Below are 19,398 nucleotides of genomic sequence, written 5' to 3'. Positions count from 1 at the left end.
TCATCTTTCCATAAGCATTGCTTGATCTTTCCATCAGCAAATACAAATGCTGCTGTTTCTCTGATACAAAAATGCTCTGTTCGCCTGACTTCCCATACCATCTTCTGCCTCATGTCTTTGCTACACTTCTCAGCAAAACTCCTTGAAGAGAACTGTCCACAGTGACTTTCTCCCATTCGCTCTGAAGCCCAATCCATGGTTCCACCAAACCCACCCCCACTGATCCACAGAAACCACAGTTGCTAAGGTGAAAAGTGACCTCCATTGTTCAAATCCAAAGGCTACCTGAAGGCTTTGACCTTGCCTATCAGCAGTGTTTGGCATGACTGATGGCTCTCTCTTCTGCTCTTCTCTGGCATTCGGGACCCTCAGCTTTCTTGATTTTCCTGCTATCTTACCAGCCTCTCCTTCTTCTGCTCCTTCTTCTTTTCCTGATTCCTCTCCTTCTCCCAACCTTTTAGATGTTAGAGTGTCCCAAAGTTCAGCCCATGGTCTTCTTCTCCTTTAATACACTCTTTCCCTGAGGTCTCATCTAATCCTGTAGCTTTAAATATCATCTGAAGTGGTAATAACTCCCAAGTTTACATCCCCAATTCACACTCCCTCCTGAACTCTAAACCCTTCTTTTCAATTATCTACTCAGTACCTTTACTTGTAAATCCCTCCTACTTCCCATGCCTGAAACTAAATGAGTGTCTGGCCTGCCCCAAAAATGCCTGAATCGCCCACAAACTTCCCATCTCAGTGATGGCAGCTTCATCCTGCCAGGTGCAGAGGGTGCTGAGGGCAGAAACCTTGGAATCATCCTCGAATTCTCTCTTTGATACCCCATAACCAGTCATGTATGTTTGATACATACATGTATGTATGTATGTACCATACATACACCTGTATGGTACATACAGGTATGTTTGATACCCCATAACCAGTCATCTGCAAATCCTGTCATGTTGACTCCGTATGTATCCAGAATCTGACTACTGCTCTCCACCTTGACTGCCAAGGCCCTGGTCTGAGCCACCCTCCTCTCTCACCTGGATTATCTCGATAGTCTTCCTGATGATCCTGCTTTAGCCCTCCACAGTCTGTTCCCAGCTCTACAGCCAGATTGGTACTTGGAACACATCAGACTATCTCATTCCTCTGTCTAGTACCCTCCAGCAGCTTTCCGTTTCATTTTTTCCTCACTTTTTAAAAAATACTTATTTATTTTTGAGAGAGAGAGCATAAGTGGGGAAGGGGCAGAGAGAGAGGAAGACAGAGGATCCGAAGCTGTGCTGACAGGAGAGAGCTCAATGCAGGGCTCCAACTCACAAACCTTAGATTATGACCTGAGTCAAAGTTGGACCCTTAACCAACTGAGCCACCCAGACACCCCTCCTCACTTTTTAAAAAACTGTGGTAAAATGAAACTAACACAAAATTTACCAGTTAACCATCTTTAGGTATACAGTTTAGTGGTATTAAATATTTACGTAGTTGTGCCTATTTCACTTTTAGTAAAAGCCAAAGTGCCTGCTATGGTCTGTAAATAATGAACACCTCATTTTTTCCTGGTTTGCACTGCTCCAGCTACCCCGATCTGCTGACACAGGCCTGCTTCTCTCTTAGGGTCTTCTCACTGTCTATTCCCTGTCTGGAGCACTCTTCCTTCAGATACCCATAGAGTGACCTCCCTCACCGCTTTCAAATCTGCTCAGTAAGGCCTATCACAATCACCTTATTTAAAAGCTAAGCCTCCCACCTACCTCCAGAATTCATTTTTTGGTGTTTTGTTTTTGTTTTGGGTTTTTTTTTTATTTGGGGGGGGGGTTGTTTTGTTTTGAGAGAGAGAAAGAGACAAAGAGCACACAGGAACAGAGTGAGAGAGAGAGAATCTTAAGCAGGCTCCACACCTCAGTGTGGAGCCCAACGCGGGGCTCGATCCATGATGGTGAGATCATGCCCTGAGTCAAAATCAAGAATCAGATGTTTAACCACTAAGCCACCCAGGTGCTCCATGAACTCTTAATCTCCCTTTCTCAGCTATGTTTGTTTCCCAGAGTACATTACATATGATGTGATTTATTATGCTCATTGACTATTATTTTTTCTCCACAAGTAGAAAAGAAGTTCCCTAAAGACAGATATTTAGTCTGTTTTATTAATTGATGTGCACTTAATACATAATGTAGTGTTTGACACATAATATATGTGGTCCTTGAATATTTTTTGAGTGAATAAATGAACCATGAATAAGTCTATCAACATTTAGTATTTCCTGCTTTTTCTACATTTTATAGTTGATATCTAACTGCCAAGTGAACATGAAATCAAATATAATGGATTTTTTTAAATATCCAATTTTCAATGGTTATAAAAAAGCAGTAAGGATGTACCATAGTGCCTTTGCCTGATGAATATTTATTAAAATTTGGGTCATGCTGGTGAGGGAAATCAGCACTCACTTCTTTATGCTATCTTTTACTGTTTACCTACTGTATGTGATATATTCAGTGTTTTAAAATAGGGACATTATCCAAAAGAGAGTAATATTGTTTTAAAGATTTTGTTTTTAAGTAATCTCTACACCCATCGTGGGGCTCCAGCTTACAACCCTGAGATCAAGAGTGACATGCTTCACTGACTGAGCCAGCCAGGCGCCCAAGAGTAATATATTTTTATAATCTTAAAAACACCACAACTCCTAGCCAGAGAGAAAGGAAGGAATGGAGGGAGGGAGGGGAAGAGGAGAGAGAGAGGAAAACAGACAAAGAGAAATACTGATTCATAGAGTTGTAAATGGCACATTTGCTTCTAATATTTTCCATTTTCTTTGCTAAAACCATTGAAAAACCATCATTTTGTAATACCTTGTAAATTGTTAGCAGTATCTTTATTGTATTTGACATAGAAATTTCATGGTTTAGGGGGAAAAATCCAAATCTTGTCCTACTCCATTCTTCTTTCATTCTTTAGGACCATGTAGAATTTAGCACACAGATATATTGTATTTATTGTTCAATTTGTCCTTTAGAGAAATGATAGGAGATTTCTTGAATGCAGGCATAGGGATGACATGTGAGTTACCTTAAGTTTCTCTAGTGATTTCCTTTTGACTTCTAGGCCAAAACTAGGGTTCTGACTCTCTGACCCAAACATTTCCACTATAGGGTGTTTCAACACCCTCTTCTCCAACTTTGTTTTACTATGTTCACCCATTTACCACTGCTTGCCAGTCCTCTAGATTGAACGCTTCTTGAAGGTAAAGATAGGTGTGTTGTGTTTGTAGCATATACCTGGAACCCAGTCCAGTGATGTGCACTTAGTAAGTGGTCAGTAAATAGATTCCTGGCATTTCAGATCTATTTGCTCCAAATCCACTTTGGGTTGTGTGATTGCTACCTCCATGCCCTCTCCCAGTACCTTCTCTTCACCAACCCATTTGCTCTTCTCTCTTCCTGTGATTCATAGGACATTACAATCCCTGCCAATATGACAGAGGCTTTTAGGATAAAATCTGTACTTTACTGATCAATCTATGTGGTTCTAAAGTCGTAAAATACTCATTCCAAAATAAGAGCATGCCCTCGTCTCACACCCCTTAAAATATGTTTCTAACATTCATCCAGCATATATGTTTTGTTTGTTTACACTTTGTTCTGGGTTATTCTCTATGTTATGGTCCACTTTGGTGTTGCTTCTCTTGAGCTCTCCTTTGGTGATCGATTCAAGAAAATAATTAAGATGCATCTATTGCAAAGTAAGACACTAAGCTTGGCACTGAAGGTTCAGTGATGAACAAGTTCCTTATTGGGTTTTCAATTCAGAGACTAAGAAAGGCGTTTAAAATGTTTCCATTACCGTTGTAATTGCTAATGGTAGGTGGTGAGGACTGTTAGGAAGGGGAAGAATGGGGGGCAGTGAAGCTGCATAGTAAATGGAGGCTGCTTGGGTTTGGGGAGAAGTCATACCAGGCTCCCCTAAATAAATGATATTAAAACCAACACACAAACCTGGCAAGTTCAGCTCCCACAAGGCAGGTGCCCTATCTTTCTGACATCAGAGCCTCTGGCACAGAAAAATTTTTGACCGAAGACATGCCAGACAAACTCCACATTATGTGTGTTTGGGTAACACAATGCCTGCCCAAAAGCTCCTATATAGACCCCCAGATAGGATGAACTTTCCCATTTTTGACCCAGAGTCCCTCTGACTCTCGGGTCCATGCTAGATGACCTATGTTGTGTAGATAATAGCCCTGAATGATTGACAGAGTTTGCATTGCCTGAGCAGCTAATTACTCCTCTGCTTTCTGCAAGAGTGGGTGACAGATGGTAGATACCTTGACAGCAGATCCCACTATAAACCATGCAGGCTTGTAGGCAAGTCTGGACTGCTACCAATTTCCCACTGGATGTTTCTATATTTGGAGGACTTAGAATTTTTAAAACCACTTTGTCCTTTGGGCGAGTTTTGTCCCAACTATAGGAACATTCTTTCTTCTCCCCTTCTGTGTAGTAGAAACTTGTTTTGAGTGAAAGGAAGTCTCCATCAACCCACCTGTCCTGGGTTATCTCAGACCTGGCTAGTGCTGGGGATTTGGTCAGTGTGGGGAAGCTGTGTGCATTTTAATGGAAACAGCATGGCATTCATTACTCACCTGCTTCCCACCATCTGGATTTTCACAGCTCAGTAAGCATGGTGGGCTCCCTAGACTTCAGAGGAGAACTTGACTTCTAAGGAGAGCATGGCTCGGTCCCTCTGAAGTCATAATTTTATGATGGATACCATGATAATTTGAGGGTGGGAGGATGCTTCTATCCCAATAACCTGCTTTCACTTTTGAATGGTTAAAGAGTAATGTTCCATTTCCACACAGGAGAAGGGGGGAAAAGCAAACCACCTCACTACTGAGAACTAAGCAATTATGAAGGAAAATTGGTCATGTGATAAAGTGAAATAAAAATGTGTATGTGAGAGTTTGTGCATAGAGGTTGCAAGACAAAGAACCACTTTCACTTATTTCCAATTCAATTTGTGTTAATAATCTGGCCCTGTGCATAGTGCTGTGAGGAAAACAAAGATGGAAGACATATCTATTAGTAAGTGTTGAGTTATAAATAATAGAAAATCTTTCTAACAGTGGCTTAAACCACTTGGGTATCTATTGTTTAACAAGTTCAGACACAGGCTCTTCCTGAGGCAGGTTTTTGTAGTTAAGTAATGTCACCAAAGACATTGTCCCTTTCTTCCATGTCTCATAGTCAGCCTCTTGGCTTGTCACCTCATGGTCACATGATGGCGGCCACACCTTCACATATCATAACCACATAAAATCATATACAAAGGAAGTAGTATACAAGGAGTATGTCAGCATAGCCAGAAGGCTACTCCTCACTTGTTTCCCTTCTTTGATTCAGGGAGGAAAACTTTTCCCCAGAATCTCTGCCTCCTTGTCCCCCAGCAGACTTTCCTGCTTGCCTCACAGGCCATATTCGGTCACATGGCCACCCCTAAACCCAGGGGGCTGGGAAGGAAGATTCTGGATTTTACATCCTCTACACCGGGAGGCAGGCAAGGAAGAAAGGCACTGGGTAGGAGTAGCTAACCAAGAGTAACTAAGAGTATTAACCACAACGTATTACCTGCCTTTAATGAGCTTGGTCTTCATGGGCAGGCTGACATCTAAAAAACGCCCACTTTCCAGCACTCTGTCTCTATTTACATGGGAAGCAGCAGTCGTGATAAGATCTTGGGAATTGGGACTCTTGGACCCTTCTACCTGCTTTCTTTCATATAGGAGAAATACCAGCACTAGATCGAAGTTAAAACCAATGTGCACAGAATTAATTATATCCAAATGAAAGGAGAAGGATTCAGTATCTATATATCAGACACTGGTCGGCGACAAAGGAATCAATTCGGGGTCAGTCAGGAACTGTCTATCATGCACAGAAGATCAGGATAGCAAGCTTGTGGCATGTGTAATGGCTCTTCCCATACCCATGCCAGACATAGCCAGTTAATCTCAACACTCTCCCACCAAGCCCAGCTATGACCTTAGAATCCTTCTCATTAGGCAGCTCTTGCCAATAAACAAAACTGGTGAGCAAAATTAGAGTCACTTGTTATCACTACTCAGAACTTTATATTTACTACTTCTGTCTCTAGAACTGAGCTACAAGAATATAAGTAGTACCAAGTTAAGAAGCGAAGGCTACTACCAAACTAAAAACCCAAACATAGTCCTACTTCATTGCAAAGGAAACTTTGAGTCCAAGGGCAGAAAACCTCATGCCTAAAGCTAGTTTGTGATACAGGCTAACAAAGGCATATTGATGAATTTAGTTTCCCTCCACTCCAAAAACAGTAAATAGTGATGTTATCTAAACTGTAAGATTAAAAAAATAAAATCTTTGACTCTCACTAGTGAGAACTGATCGTTGCCTCCCAATTGAGCCATACCTATTGAGACCAGTAGTTATTAAGCCTCTATATTTGCATAGCATTTTTAACATTTGGAAGGTCTTAAATACCTGTCAGCTTACTTTATTCCCATAATTTTATTCTTTTTTACAAAAATTGTTCTCAGGGGCAGTATGAAGGAACTTGTGGGGCGGGCTGACACTATTCTATATCATGCTGTTGGTAGTGGATACACATCTATATGCATTGATCCAAACCCATAAAACTGTAAGGCACAAAAAGTGAATTTTAATATATGTGAATTTAAAAAGAAATATTTTTAGGGGCGCCTGGGTGGCGCAGTCGGTTAAGTGTACGACTTCAGCCAGGTCACGATCTCGCGGTCCGTGAGTTCGAGCCCCGCGTCAGGCTCTGGGCTGATGGCTCGGAGCCTGGAGCCTGCTTCCGATTCTGTGTCTCCCTCTCTCTCTGCCCCTCCCCCGTTCATGCTCTGTCTCTCTCTGTCCCAAAAATAAATAAAAAACATTGGGAAAAAAAATTAAAAAAAAAAAAAAAAAGAAATATTTTTAAAAGTCTACAGAATCTCTGAGATAAACGCTAAAATCTTGTATTTAGTTTGAAAGCCATTTAAAATTGTGTACCTGTCAAAAATTGTTCGAGTATTTATGGTCATAAAAAAAAGGATCCTGAAAAATTAAAAAAAAACTATAAGAAAATAAATTAAATCACTCATATCCTACACTAAAACATCATTTTGGACTCTCCCTGACAGACTTTGGCCTGTGACTGTTAGTGTGTGTGTATTTATAAGAGTTAACAATTGTTTTCCAGGGAGTCAGATTGTAAGGGAAATTTCATTTTATATTTTAAGTATCATCTTGGTATTAATGGAAGTTTTAACAAGTGTATATTGCTTTACCAGTTAAAAAAGATATATTTTAAAATGAAAATACTTTTTAAAGATTACAGTCATCGTACATGTACTGTTATTGCCTGGTTGGGTTTGTTTGTTTTTTTTTTTAATTTTACAATATACTAAACTTTTTCAAGAAGCAGGCCATTTTGACACAATCCCAGTAGCAGTATTTGGGCATATTTTGTTTGGCCATAACCAGACTTCATTTTATCCCCCCATTTTGATAGAAAGTATACTCCAACACACTATTTCATTTATCAAATTTTACTAGAGAAAACCTTATCTGAGATAATGGAGGCTGACTTTGGGCTATGAACCAAAACTCACGAAGGAGGCCACAGTTTTACATAGACAGAAGGAGTAATTTTAATTCCCACTGGGAGCCTGAGACTCCCCTATTTATTTAATGAGCCACACAGTCACTGCCAATCTAGCTACAAGCCCCTATGTAGTGATGACAAAGGGTACGTGTGCTGTCCCCTGGTCCCCCACCATGCAATGCAGGACCCATTGGCAATTAATCACAGCACTTCAGCCTGGAAGTGACCTCCCAGATCCTCTCAGCACAAACTTTCCCACAACCAACTATATTTCACCGCTGTCCTCCACTGCAACATCTGTTTTCCACCTAGCTGAAGGTGTCCTCATCCTCACTGAAGAAGCAGACAACTCTGCCTAGAGCCGAGCTTATCATCAGGAAGATAGCCAACTCTTGAGTGGGCAGAACTAGCCAGCTGATATAAGTAGAGTAAATGACTTTATAGTATTATCTCCCAAATGTTGCTTGGATGAAAGATAAAACATTTATGGGCTCTGAAGGCTAAATTAAATTACTCTCTCATTTGAATCCCTATGATTGATGCAGAGAGGCCAGTGCTAGTGACCTGGTCGGTAGACCTTGTCCCACTAGAGGATTTGGGTTTAGGTCCTCTCCAGGTCTAAACTGAGCCATCATTTTATCTACAGTCACCCTGCTCTGTGAATTGGGCATCGCCTAATCACTGTGCCCAGCCCAGGCATTGTGTAGACGCCAGCCCAGCATGGTACTGTGAGAGACTAGGGTAGGCACTAGGGGTTCCCTCTATTTCTTCAGCCTAATCACAGGCATAAAATGGCCAAGTCAATTTCTATTATTCAGGTAAATGGAGACTGTATGTATGAATTTACTTGTCTGGAACCTTTGTAAGAAGCAGAGATTGATTTTAAAAAAGAAAAACTCCATCTTAGCAGTGCCTCTTGCACTAGAAATGGGGTTACGAGGCCACCATCTTGTGGAAATTAAATCAGCACAAATAAATGTGGAACAGGGCAAACGTCATACCTCCCAGGGTTTCCTTTAAAAAAATCATGTTAACTACATTTGACCTCCATAACTGTTTTTGGCCTCTGTTTTTTTGTTTTTAGTCAAAAAACATGCACTTTATCCACATCTCTATAGGATAGAGGGGAAATGGTCAAGTTTATAGCTTTATTAGAATGGTGTGATTCAGCTCGGCATTTGATAAAATGAGTTGTTGTATACACATACTGTTTAAAAGATGAAAGCCATGTTGAATTGATGAATTGATTTCTTTTGACCATGATTTCAGATGAAGTTTTTGTCCCAAGTTTGCTAGTTTATTGTCATGCTCAGGAAGAGTTATTTTGTCTTCAGCAGCGTGGGTTTTCTAATTTATCAAGAAATTTCTCCTCTACCACAAGCCTGTTGCAAACAAGAGTATTTGTATCAGAAGTTTCAGTATCTTGAAATTGGAATGTGGGGTGATTCATGAGGTTTGCATCAATTATTAAACAGTCATAGATGAAGATATGCAAAGATGGATGGGGCAGTAAAGTATTCTGGTTACACCTACTGGCTTAGCGATGAGAATGAGCCAGGAAACATGAAAGTTCAAAACAGGTATTAACCTGAGCTGCAGTAGCCTATGCTCTGAAGGGAGGTAGACAATAGCTAGATATAAACAAGCTTATATACAGACCAACTACCTGGCAGGATTAAAATATAAAGCTAAGGATTTGGCAAGAGGATTGAAGAATTTCAGAATCCTGCCATGTCAATCACCCTTTCTCTTGTGAGGTTCTCAAGGGAGGCACAGCACAAATAATTATAACATTTGGAAAACAAATGGGACATGTTTATTAGTTGGGGCTGTGCCTGGATCCCACATAATACAGAGTTCTAGTAACACTGGCTTGGATCATGTGGCTCAGATGTGAGCTTGAGTCTACCTTGTTTTGACCTGTGTACCTCCTAAAGGGAGAATGAATTTTTCACTCCCTTTTTCTCAGGGAGTCTGGGTAAGAAGATAAATGTGTACGTCATCCCTGGGAGGGTGAATTTTGTTTCCTGTGGAGTAACGTTTTCTTGGAATGTGAGCCAGAGGCTGACGTTAGAAAAGGCACTTAACTCTTCCTTCTGATACCCAACTTCACTAAAAGGGAAGGGCCAACTTACAAGATGAGAACTTACAAGTTCTCAGGGTACCATCTAGAACTCTGGAGTCTCTGTCAACATTGGTGCTGAGAGGAAGAGTGTAGACTGCAGTTAAGCCACTTTTTGGCCCCAAAAGGCACAAGTGTGACTCTGGTAACCTATAGGCTTGGCCTCCCCACCACTCTTTCCTTCTGGGAGGTGTTTACGTCTAAAACACTTTAAGAGCTTTGCCTCATACTAAGGTACCTGATGTAAGTCTCAAGTGAGAAGAAACAGCCACGTCTACTTTAGATTCTGCCCAAGTCAGGAAACTTCATGAATGACCACGTTGCTGACCACTCACTGAAAAGCCAGAAGCAGTAACTAGTGTTAGAAGTGCATCCTAGTGCTCGATTGATTCTCCCAAGGCATTCTGTGCCAACTGCCAACACCAAGCAGCCTTCTTGTCTCCTCTTTATGTGATAGTGCTTTGCTAAGATTCATAAACTCTGACAAAGGAAAGTGGTCCAATAATTCACTTAAGGTGCTGGCTTCCCAGCCTCACTGGGCTTTCTTCTCAATGGGCACTGGCTACAGACCTGGACTGCTAAAGTTACATCAGGATCTGAGTAACCACACAGATTATTTTGTGTTTCCTTAAGGGTAGTATTCACTTGGAGGAGTCTTCCTGAGTGAATGGACCAGATTTCTAGTTGACATCATCAATAAGGAGTGGGGTGGCCTTTTCTGAAGACTGTCTAGATCAAAGGTCATAAACTGGTGACTCAAAAAACATAGCCCACAGACAAGATGATTTTTTTAATGTCATGGCTTTGAAAAAAATAGCTGACAATATATGTAATTTAAGAGATTTGTGCATAAAATCTGGATTTATAGCTTCTTATAAAAACAACAAAATATCTAGCAACACATGTTGCTGTTCATGTCTACTATTGGCTTAAGCTGCATAGCCACTTACCCTTAAGAGGGAACCCAAGCTTTCTACTTCACCTACTGTAGTTCACTTCATGATACCTCTTGGCTCTGTAGGGCTTTGAATTTGCTACCCTGGAGTTAGTCATCCATGAGCCCAAAACAGGAAGTCATGATTTGTTCTTTTAAAGGTCCCCTGCTTTAAAGTGACGGTGACTTGGGCTTATCCTTTTTACTTCCGCACCAAGAATGGCCATTAGATGCATGTTCATATATGGAAAGGGACAGTTACATGCAAAGTGGAGAATTTTACACTACTTACCTGAATAAATCAGGCATACAAAGAAAATCCTGAAATGATGATATTAAATTGAGATTTGAGACTTGAATTATTCAGGGGTAATTGCCTTAGTTTTCCACCTCACTGTTTCTCCTTTGCTTTCCTCACATGGACATAATCTTCAGAATGTTCCTCTGTCAAAGGCCATCGTCATAATTCCCCTGCCTCTTTTTTTTTTTTTTTTTTTTAACTCATTTGCACTCTCGGTAGCAATTGTTGGAGCCCTGCAGGGGAATAATTGCAGAGGAATTAACCTCTGACATTTTTCTAAAAATAGCCCTAATAAATCCAATCATAGGTAATTTACCTGTCCATGTTTCTCGGGGGTAACCAGGATTGAAGAAAGACCTGGCAGGCTGGCATTCCTTCAGCAATTATCTGTGATCTGAGTTCCCGGCGCTTGTGTATTTTCTTCGTTTTGAAATACAGAGTACAAATTGCCCTCTGTCCTCTGACCTCCTGACCCTCTTTCTCAGCACCTTGCTGTTGGGGTTGAATAAGGCCGTGCTCTTCCAGAAGAGTGTGTTGGGTTCACCAGGAAGGAGGGAGCATGGGTCAAGGGAGGATACGTGGGGTCCTTTCTGAATTCCTGACTGCTGGTGGCCCAGTGATGTCTTCAGGCTCCCTCCCTTCATTTTCCATGTCTGAGCTTCAGTGAAGTGCCCCAAGGCCGGCTTCATCACAGTCTTCAGCCACAACTGAAACCTGTTTGGGGAGGTTCTTCCTTGTAAAAGAGAGGGGAATGCAAAAGGGCCTTGGGTGGGTTAACAGTCTATGGTTGGTAGAAATTGTCCAAAAAAAAAAATGTCATTTCCAGGAGCATTATTAAGGAAATGCATTTTCTCTTGCCCCAAACAAAAAGGTCTGTTTGTGCTTTTCCCTTTTGTTCTCTCCAGACGTTCCAAGAGACCACACTGCAGTGGTCTCCTAGAAAATTTACTTTCTCAAATGCCACTTCTAGTGGCACTTAAAATACAGAACGTAAAATCCTTGTAAATTCCACTGCAGAGACAAAGCCCTGAGCCCTTAAATGCACAGAAAAGTGTATCTATTATCTATCGTTTCAAAGTAAGTGTGCAGTTACTTTAATTGCCTTTGTCTTCTCCTTTTCAGCTGACATTATCTCTACGGTAGAATTCAACCACACGGGAGAATTACTAGCGACAGGGGACAAGGGGGGTCGGGTTGTAATATTTCAACGAGAGCAGGAGGTAAGTGGCAGTGAATGCAAAATGTCCATTTTCTTCTCTTTTTAAAGGAGGCCTCCTACTGTTCCTTAATCCTCATGTGTCGCCCTTAACCTTGCTGCTTTGCTAGCAAACTAAAAACTGCCAAAAAGTCATTAACATCAACAGTTCCACATTCAGGCTCATAAAAGCACCTGATAATAGAGCCTTTCCTGGGCATGGCCTAATGTTTCCAAACCTGGGTGTTGCACATTCAAAACGACCTCACTTCCCATCTGACCTGCAAAATTCCATGGGTGCTTATTGAACAGAGAACTCCTTTTTGAGTGGAATTTATCCCCCAGCCATTGAAATTAATTCTCCTAATTTCAGGTGCTCCTGCCCAATATGTAGGAAGGGAAAAAAAATCCAGCTCTTTGCCAGTAGATGTAAAAAGGACACCGTGGGTCAGTAGAGAAGACAGTGATAGCTCACCCTACCAAAGGGAGTGAAATCCCACAAAATGACATCTGAGCAATGCACGTGGCATATGTTTTTCTATAGGTGATGCAGAGGTCCCTGGAGCTCAGTGCTGCATGCATTCTGAGCAGGAGCTCGAACTTGGAGTGCATTGAATCTCAAAAATCCCATTTCCTCCTGAGACTTGAACTCCAGTAGGAATTGTTTCTCTTTTTCATATAATTGAGTTTTTTGGTGTCCGCTTCTGTTTTGCCAGAATGAAATTATGTCCCAATCTGATTTCCTGGGTCTCCCTGGCATGGTCCTGGAGCTTCCAGCAGGCTGGTGCCTGTTCTAGGACCTCTCCCATCTGTTCCCGCCTCAGAGAATCACCAGCACAGAGTAGGGGGGAGGCCCAGTGCGGGAGGAAGGTTCCACAAGAGACTTCCCTAGCAATTTAAAGCCTGCTCTGTGCCTCAAAGCCATTTATGTTACACCTCCCCCCCCCCAAAAAAAGGAAAGCCTCATTTAGAGGTGATATATTTGGTAATTGCACATTATTTGCAATTAATTTCTATAAGGGCATCATAATCCCTCGGGGTTCTGTATAAATTCAAGTGTTCAGCATTAAATCAGGCACCCAGCCTATTCCATTGGCCCTGGAAACAACGAAAATGTGGTTGGCAAGTGGAAACTAATAGCTCTTCGTGACCTGGAATTTTTCCTGCTTTTCCAGAACTGCCTAGTGCTAATTGGTCTGGCACATGATACACACACTTGACAGTCTGATTTGGATGGTAGCAAATCAACACTCATAAATTTATTGTTAAGGTGGACTGGCTGTCTCTGTAGTAAGCAGGATATCAGCATTTAAAGTCCTTTTAAAACTGATTTTTAAGACCTTCAGTTTAAAAAAAAAAAATCCAATTAGGTTCATAGTGATGATAAAGAAGAACGGAGCAGCCATTTAGCATAAATTACCCAAGGCAGAGTGTTGCCAAGAATATTCCGCACCACGATTTCCGTTAGCTATTTATAGGTTTCACCTATTTTAATGGACTGAAACATTTAGGAAGCATGATTCATTGGTAGAATGAAGGGGGACACATTTTCCAAAGGAGAGTGGTTTTGTTCAATAAAAAAATAAATGTCGAGGAGAGAAACATACCGTTCAGTGGCTTTGTGGCGAGGCTTTGGGTTGGGATGAACGCTAAGCCTGAGAAACAAAGCCAGGTGACAACAGGCCCACTGCACCCCCCCACCCCCGGCCCCGACCTCTGTGCATGACTTCTCACAAGTCACGCTCCTGGCAAATTTGCTCGTAGGAACCTCAGTGCCCCGCAAATACATCGAACACGGCATCAGCACCATCACCCATCAGATGGAGTAAGTGGAGATTTTGGTTTGAATGGTCAATATCCATCCAGAAATATAATTTTTTTAATGGAGTCTTAATCCTCAGAGTCAGACTCTTACAACACATGTTCAATAAGGCCTGAATTTGAATTTGCGAGCGTGGTTTTCCAAAGCCTGAATCTGGAAGCTCCTGGTAATAAGGTCCTAAAACCCCTGAAGTAAAACCTGTCTTTTCTTTTTCCCCTTCTTCTCTTTCTTTAACACCCTCTTTTTCCTCCTCTCCACACTTCTTTTGCCCCAACCCCTTCTGCAGATTCTCTTCTCTAATTTTCGTTACCGCATTCTTTACCTAGTTCCTCCTGTTTGCACTGTGCATAATCGGGAGGGGTGAAAGCTGGAAATAGAACCTGATAAATTTCCTAGGGGTTCATGTGGCATCTCTGCACTCAAGTCTGTTTTGTCAATTACACGAGGGGGGGGGGGGAAAGGGGTGGGGGAGATCTGATGCCCAGATCTGCTGTGTATAAGCTGTGTGACCCGGAGAGGTCATTTTACTACCTCTGAACTTCTCCTGTCAATTTCCCCACCCTCCCTACTTCTCAGAGACTCTGTGAGGTTCTGGTGAGATTTTAAATGGCCAGCAACACGTGCAGATGCCATGGTTTTATAGTCTTTGTGAGGGACTGATGTATGTCACTGTGGACATCAGTGTGGGATAGATCAGTCCTGAGTGTGTCCAAGACATCCATTGAGATGTAGAAAGAAAATATTAGAATATCTATTTATATGTATTTTTGAATTGTGTCCTATTTTAACATCAATTTTTACGTATATGTTATGTATACCATATATTAGTACCGAAGTTCATGTATATAATTTATAAATGTACGTATATAGGAGGTGCCAATATTCACCAATGCGGTACATGATCAAATGCTGTGGAGGTCACTCAGCTAAGGTAAACTTGTTGCCGTGGGTCTGCCCTCATTCTACAGTGACATGACTGGCCCATCCCTCCCCATGTCTCTGCCCAGAAAAAGAAGCAATTGGCAAATTTGCAGTTGGCTTATGTGATTTCATCTTTTGTGTGTGTTGTGTGTGTGTGTCTGTTCTTTTTCCCTTCCTACAGAGTAAAAATCAGGTTCATCGTAGGGGTGAATACAATGTTTACAGCACATTCCAGAGCCATGAACCCGAGTTCGATTACCTGAAGAGTTTAGAAATAGAAGAAAAAATCAATAAAATAAGATGGCTCCCTCAGCAGAACGCAGCCTACTTCCTTCTGTCTACTAATGGTACGTGGAGGTGACTTTGCTTGTTTGGTATTTGCAGAGATGCTGTCAGCAAACCACATATTTCAATCTTTCCTGGGCTCAGTTTTTCTTTTTACCTTGTAAGCTATTTGAACAACTTAGAAACAATATTTGCAAGGTGCCTACCAGAGTGCCTGGCATAGAGTAAACCCTCAGTACATAGCAGGTATTCTTTTTAAAAATAACAAATTTATAACCGAATTAGGTGAGACCCATGATCTCCAGTTTTTGGTTAGTACAGATTAGTTTTAGGTGTGTTTAGAATCTGACTTCCTTTCTTAAGATTCACTAAGTGTTTTTCTGGGAACATATTTCAGAAAACTCAACATGCCATCCCTATGCGTTTGGCATACTGATTAGAAATTATTAATCCTGAATATATGTGGGGTTTATAAAGGAGATGTTTGTGTCTTCTTACACCATCAAATTCTTGGTCAAGAAGAAGAGGGGTGGACCCTTCCAAAGTATAGACCAAGAAGTGGTTTCTTTCTCTTTCTTCCCCCATTCTCTTCTTATATCATTTATTATTTTAGGGGGAGTTGATATCAGTAGGTCAGAGAGAAAGGATATGGGGGTTGAATAGAGAGACAAATTTCATGTGAATTTGGTAAACCTTTATACAGTGAAATTACCTGCCCTAAAGGCTCATAATACCCTTCTGAAAGAATCCATCCACACTCAGAACAATTCAGAATAAAATCATATGGTAAAGGGAACTAATTGAATAGCATAAAAATTAAGAGGATTAGTGTATAAAAATTGAAAACCCCCAGGGGCGCCTGGGTGGCTCAGTCGGTTAAGCGTCCGACTTCAGCTCAGGTCACGATCTCGCGGTCCGCGAGTTCGAGCCCCGTGTCGGGCTCTGGGCTGATGGCTCCGAGCCTAGAGCCTGCTTCCGATTCTGTGTCTCCCTCTGTCTCTGCCCCTCCCCCGTTCATGCTCTGTCTCTCTCTGTCTCAAAAATAAATAAACGTTAAAAAAAAATTAAAAAAAAAATTTGAAAACCCCCTACCAAGCAAATAAGCTGGGAAGTGATTCATTTCATCTCATGTGTGAGTCTGTCTACAAGGGCTATACGTGTAAATGTAAATCAGGAAACAAGGGGTTTGCTTTTTGTCTATCCCCAACACTTACAGGGTAATGCTCATAGGTATGTAATATGATCAAACATATATTAACATTTTTAAAGGCTGACAGGAAACACACAGAGAGCTTTATCATGATTAATTTTGGATTGTGCATTTTGAGTGTCTTGTAAATTTGTTCCTTGTATCCTTTTAACACATGTGAACCAAAAATCCTTTGGTTATAAACCCAGTGTAGAAATTTAAAACATGGCACTTCTGAAACAGCCAGTGTAGGCTTATTCAAGGATAGCTTATCTCAGATTCTAAGTCATTTAATTTTTTCTCAGAACTGTATGTATTGTTGGGTTTACTTTTTTCAACCCTGATTTCTTGAAAGTCAGACCACATGAATACTTTTTCCTCTTCCTCTTCTTCTTTCTCCTCCTCCTCCTCCTCCTTCTCCTCCTTGTTTTGTTTTGCTATTGAAATTTTACTCAAAGGCTCTGCATACCCAACACTTGAGAATAAAAGAGACTTCTGATGATTTTGACTTAATTATTTCAGGCAGAGGAAAAGTGTCTGATTATCTTCTATGGCTAGCTTACTTGATATTATGAAACTGACCCTATTGATTATTACTATAAAATTCAAAGACTTATTAACTGCTTTGTGGGGGGATGGGAAGGAAATCGTTGATATGCAATGAAGATTAATTATATAGCATAATGTTCTGTTAATTGAGTTTTTAAATAGTTTTTTGATTAACAAGGATATTATCTTCCCATTTGGGATGCTATTTCATATGCCAACAGCATCTCAAAATGATTCTTAGAAGAAAAATTCCCATGTTCTTTCACAATTTTCTTTTTTATACTAATATTGAGGTTGAGAATTCCCCTCAAGCCAAATAGGTTAACATGCAAAAATTAATGAAAGACAATTGGAATTACTGTACAAAAGAGAAAATGAAGATAGATGATAAGATTGTGTTTAAAAGCTGCCACAAGTAATGATAAACTACTCAGAGAGCCAGCCAGAAAAAAGAAAAGTCATTACTCACAGTAACAGCCACATGTTCCTTCGACTTTTTTATCCACAAAGCTTCGAGATACTGAGTCAAGAAAAATTGTGTGATAATAAAGTCGAGAATGACTCCAGGCAACCCAGCCATAGGGAATTGGATTGAATTCAGCATCAATTATCTTTTTTAAAAAATTGTACTTATCTCATTATAGTTGGGTACAGTTTTACATTCTACAAGCATATTTTGTCAACTTTACCATTTTTAATGAAAAGTAAAACCAACGCTCAATTTTCAATCTAGACTTTGAAAATATTTGCCTGGTGAAAACACCTTGCTTTATCTAGCTTTCTACTTCTGTTTTAATACTTACGATGAGAGGGAAAGGTATAATTGATTTGTTTTTGCATGCTATGAAAGAAGTATGTGCTCATTGTAAAAAAAGAAAATTTTTTTAGAAAATACTGAGAAGCAAAATGAAGATACTAAAGTGTTTACACCAAGAGAGAACTGCTATTAATGTCTTTTAATGATAAAAAGCAGAGATGTGGATAAATGGATAAATCTTTTTGCTTCTTAATGAAAATGTGATTATTCTATAAGCTGTTCTGAAACAAGATTTTTTTCCTTAATAATATAACACTTAACCACAGAAATATCTTCCTAGTTGTTAAATGTTCTTCTAAAATACCACTGCATTTTCAACGACTGCATGGCATTTCCTTGTATCATTTTTCTAATTTACTGATAAATCTCCCAATAGTAGAACTTTAAATGTTAACAAATTCTGACTATTATAAATTATATTTTTATAGGAATATATGTTAATATGGGTAGATATGGTTAGGAAAAGGCATATTATAAACTATGCATAGCATGTTACATATATGAAAAGGTTGTATAATTACACATCAAATGTAATAAAAGGATGTGCACAAAATTTCCCTAATAGTTATCTTTGTCTAGTGGAATTGAGGGAGATTTTATTTTATTTTTTTACTTTCCAGCTTATTTTCATTTTTTGCAATTATATTTACCACATGTATAATGAAAGAAGGATAAAATGAGAGAATACAAAACCAGTACATGCAGTCTTACAATAGGTTCATACCCATCCCCCAAAAATGCATAGAAGAAAATACTGCAAATATCTGTGCAAAACAGATATTGTCCCTGACTGGAGGAGGTATAGTTGATTCTTGCTTTTTGTGTTTTACCTATGATTTCTCCGTGTAGCAATGTGTCATTCGTAGTAAGAAAAATAGAAGAATTGCCTTGCAAACGGGACGGGATATATTCCAAAGCCAAGCAGTAGAAAGTATTTGGTGTTAAAAGTCACTGGTCTGTGTTGTTCTGAGTCACAGCTGACCAGTCACTAATCAAGTGACTGTATAAATACGGCCTCTGTTTCAGTTTCTGACCCTAACATGCAGTGCAGTGTTATAGCAGGATATCCAGAGAAGGGAGGCCCAGAGGAACGTTGGCATACAGATAGGACGATCTGAATTCAACTCAGTATCTAGGAAAGGCTTCCGTGCCTTCCGTCCCAGTACAAGCCAGAGGGGGCACACAGTTCAGAGCACACCAATCTTACACTTGGCCGCCATGCCACGTGTGCCAGTAGACGTGACCAGCCTGAGTCCTCCCCAGAGAACAAGAGACAGGGGCACTTACCTGTTAAAGTAGCCAAATTGTTGCTGAAAGCCTACCTCAGGATGGGATACATGTCAAACCTCTGAGGACGAGGCATTTGGTGGGGAGACATGGGGAGGTAAGATGAGGGGGGCAAAGGAGAAAGGGAACCCTGGGACAGGCTGGGTGAGGTGTGGCTCTTCTTCCAACAGTATTATGGAAGAAACAGGGTGTGCTGACATCATCACGGGATGAAGCTAATGCTGTCAGAGCAACAGGTTGTCATCAAAGAACAGTTGGCCACTTTGCGAATTCGAGTAACAGCTGCTATTTGTCAACCATTATTAGACACCCCAACCCTACGTTAAACACTG

General features: G+C 40.5%; 1 protein-coding gene across 12 annotated transcripts in view; it reads left to right on the top strand.

Moving 5' to 3' along the window:
- Positions 1-19,398, top strand: part of PPP2R2B (protein phosphatase 2 regulatory subunit Bbeta) — a 313,867-nt gene that overhangs the window by 193,607 nt on the left and 100,862 nt on the right. For all 12 annotated transcript variants that reach the window (XM_042986559.1, XM_042986545.1, XM_042986522.1 and 9 more), the window contains 2 exons: positions 12,124-12,221; positions 15,121-15,286. In XM_042986559.1, coding sequence (XP_042842493.1) covers positions 12,124-12,221; positions 15,121-15,286 — 264 coding nt within the window. The remainder of the gene's footprint in view (positions 1-12,123; positions 12,222-15,120; positions 15,287-19,398) is intronic.

This window comes from Panthera tigris, chromosome A1 (assembly GCF_018350195.1).
Source record: "Panthera tigris isolate Pti1 chromosome A1, P.tigris_Pti1_mat1.1, whole genome shotgun sequence".
Classification (NCBI taxonomy): domain Eukaryota; kingdom Metazoa; phylum Chordata; class Mammalia; order Carnivora; family Felidae; genus Panthera; species Panthera tigris.
Note: the sequence above shows the minus strand (reverse complement) of the source record. Positions and strands in the feature narration are given on the sequence as shown.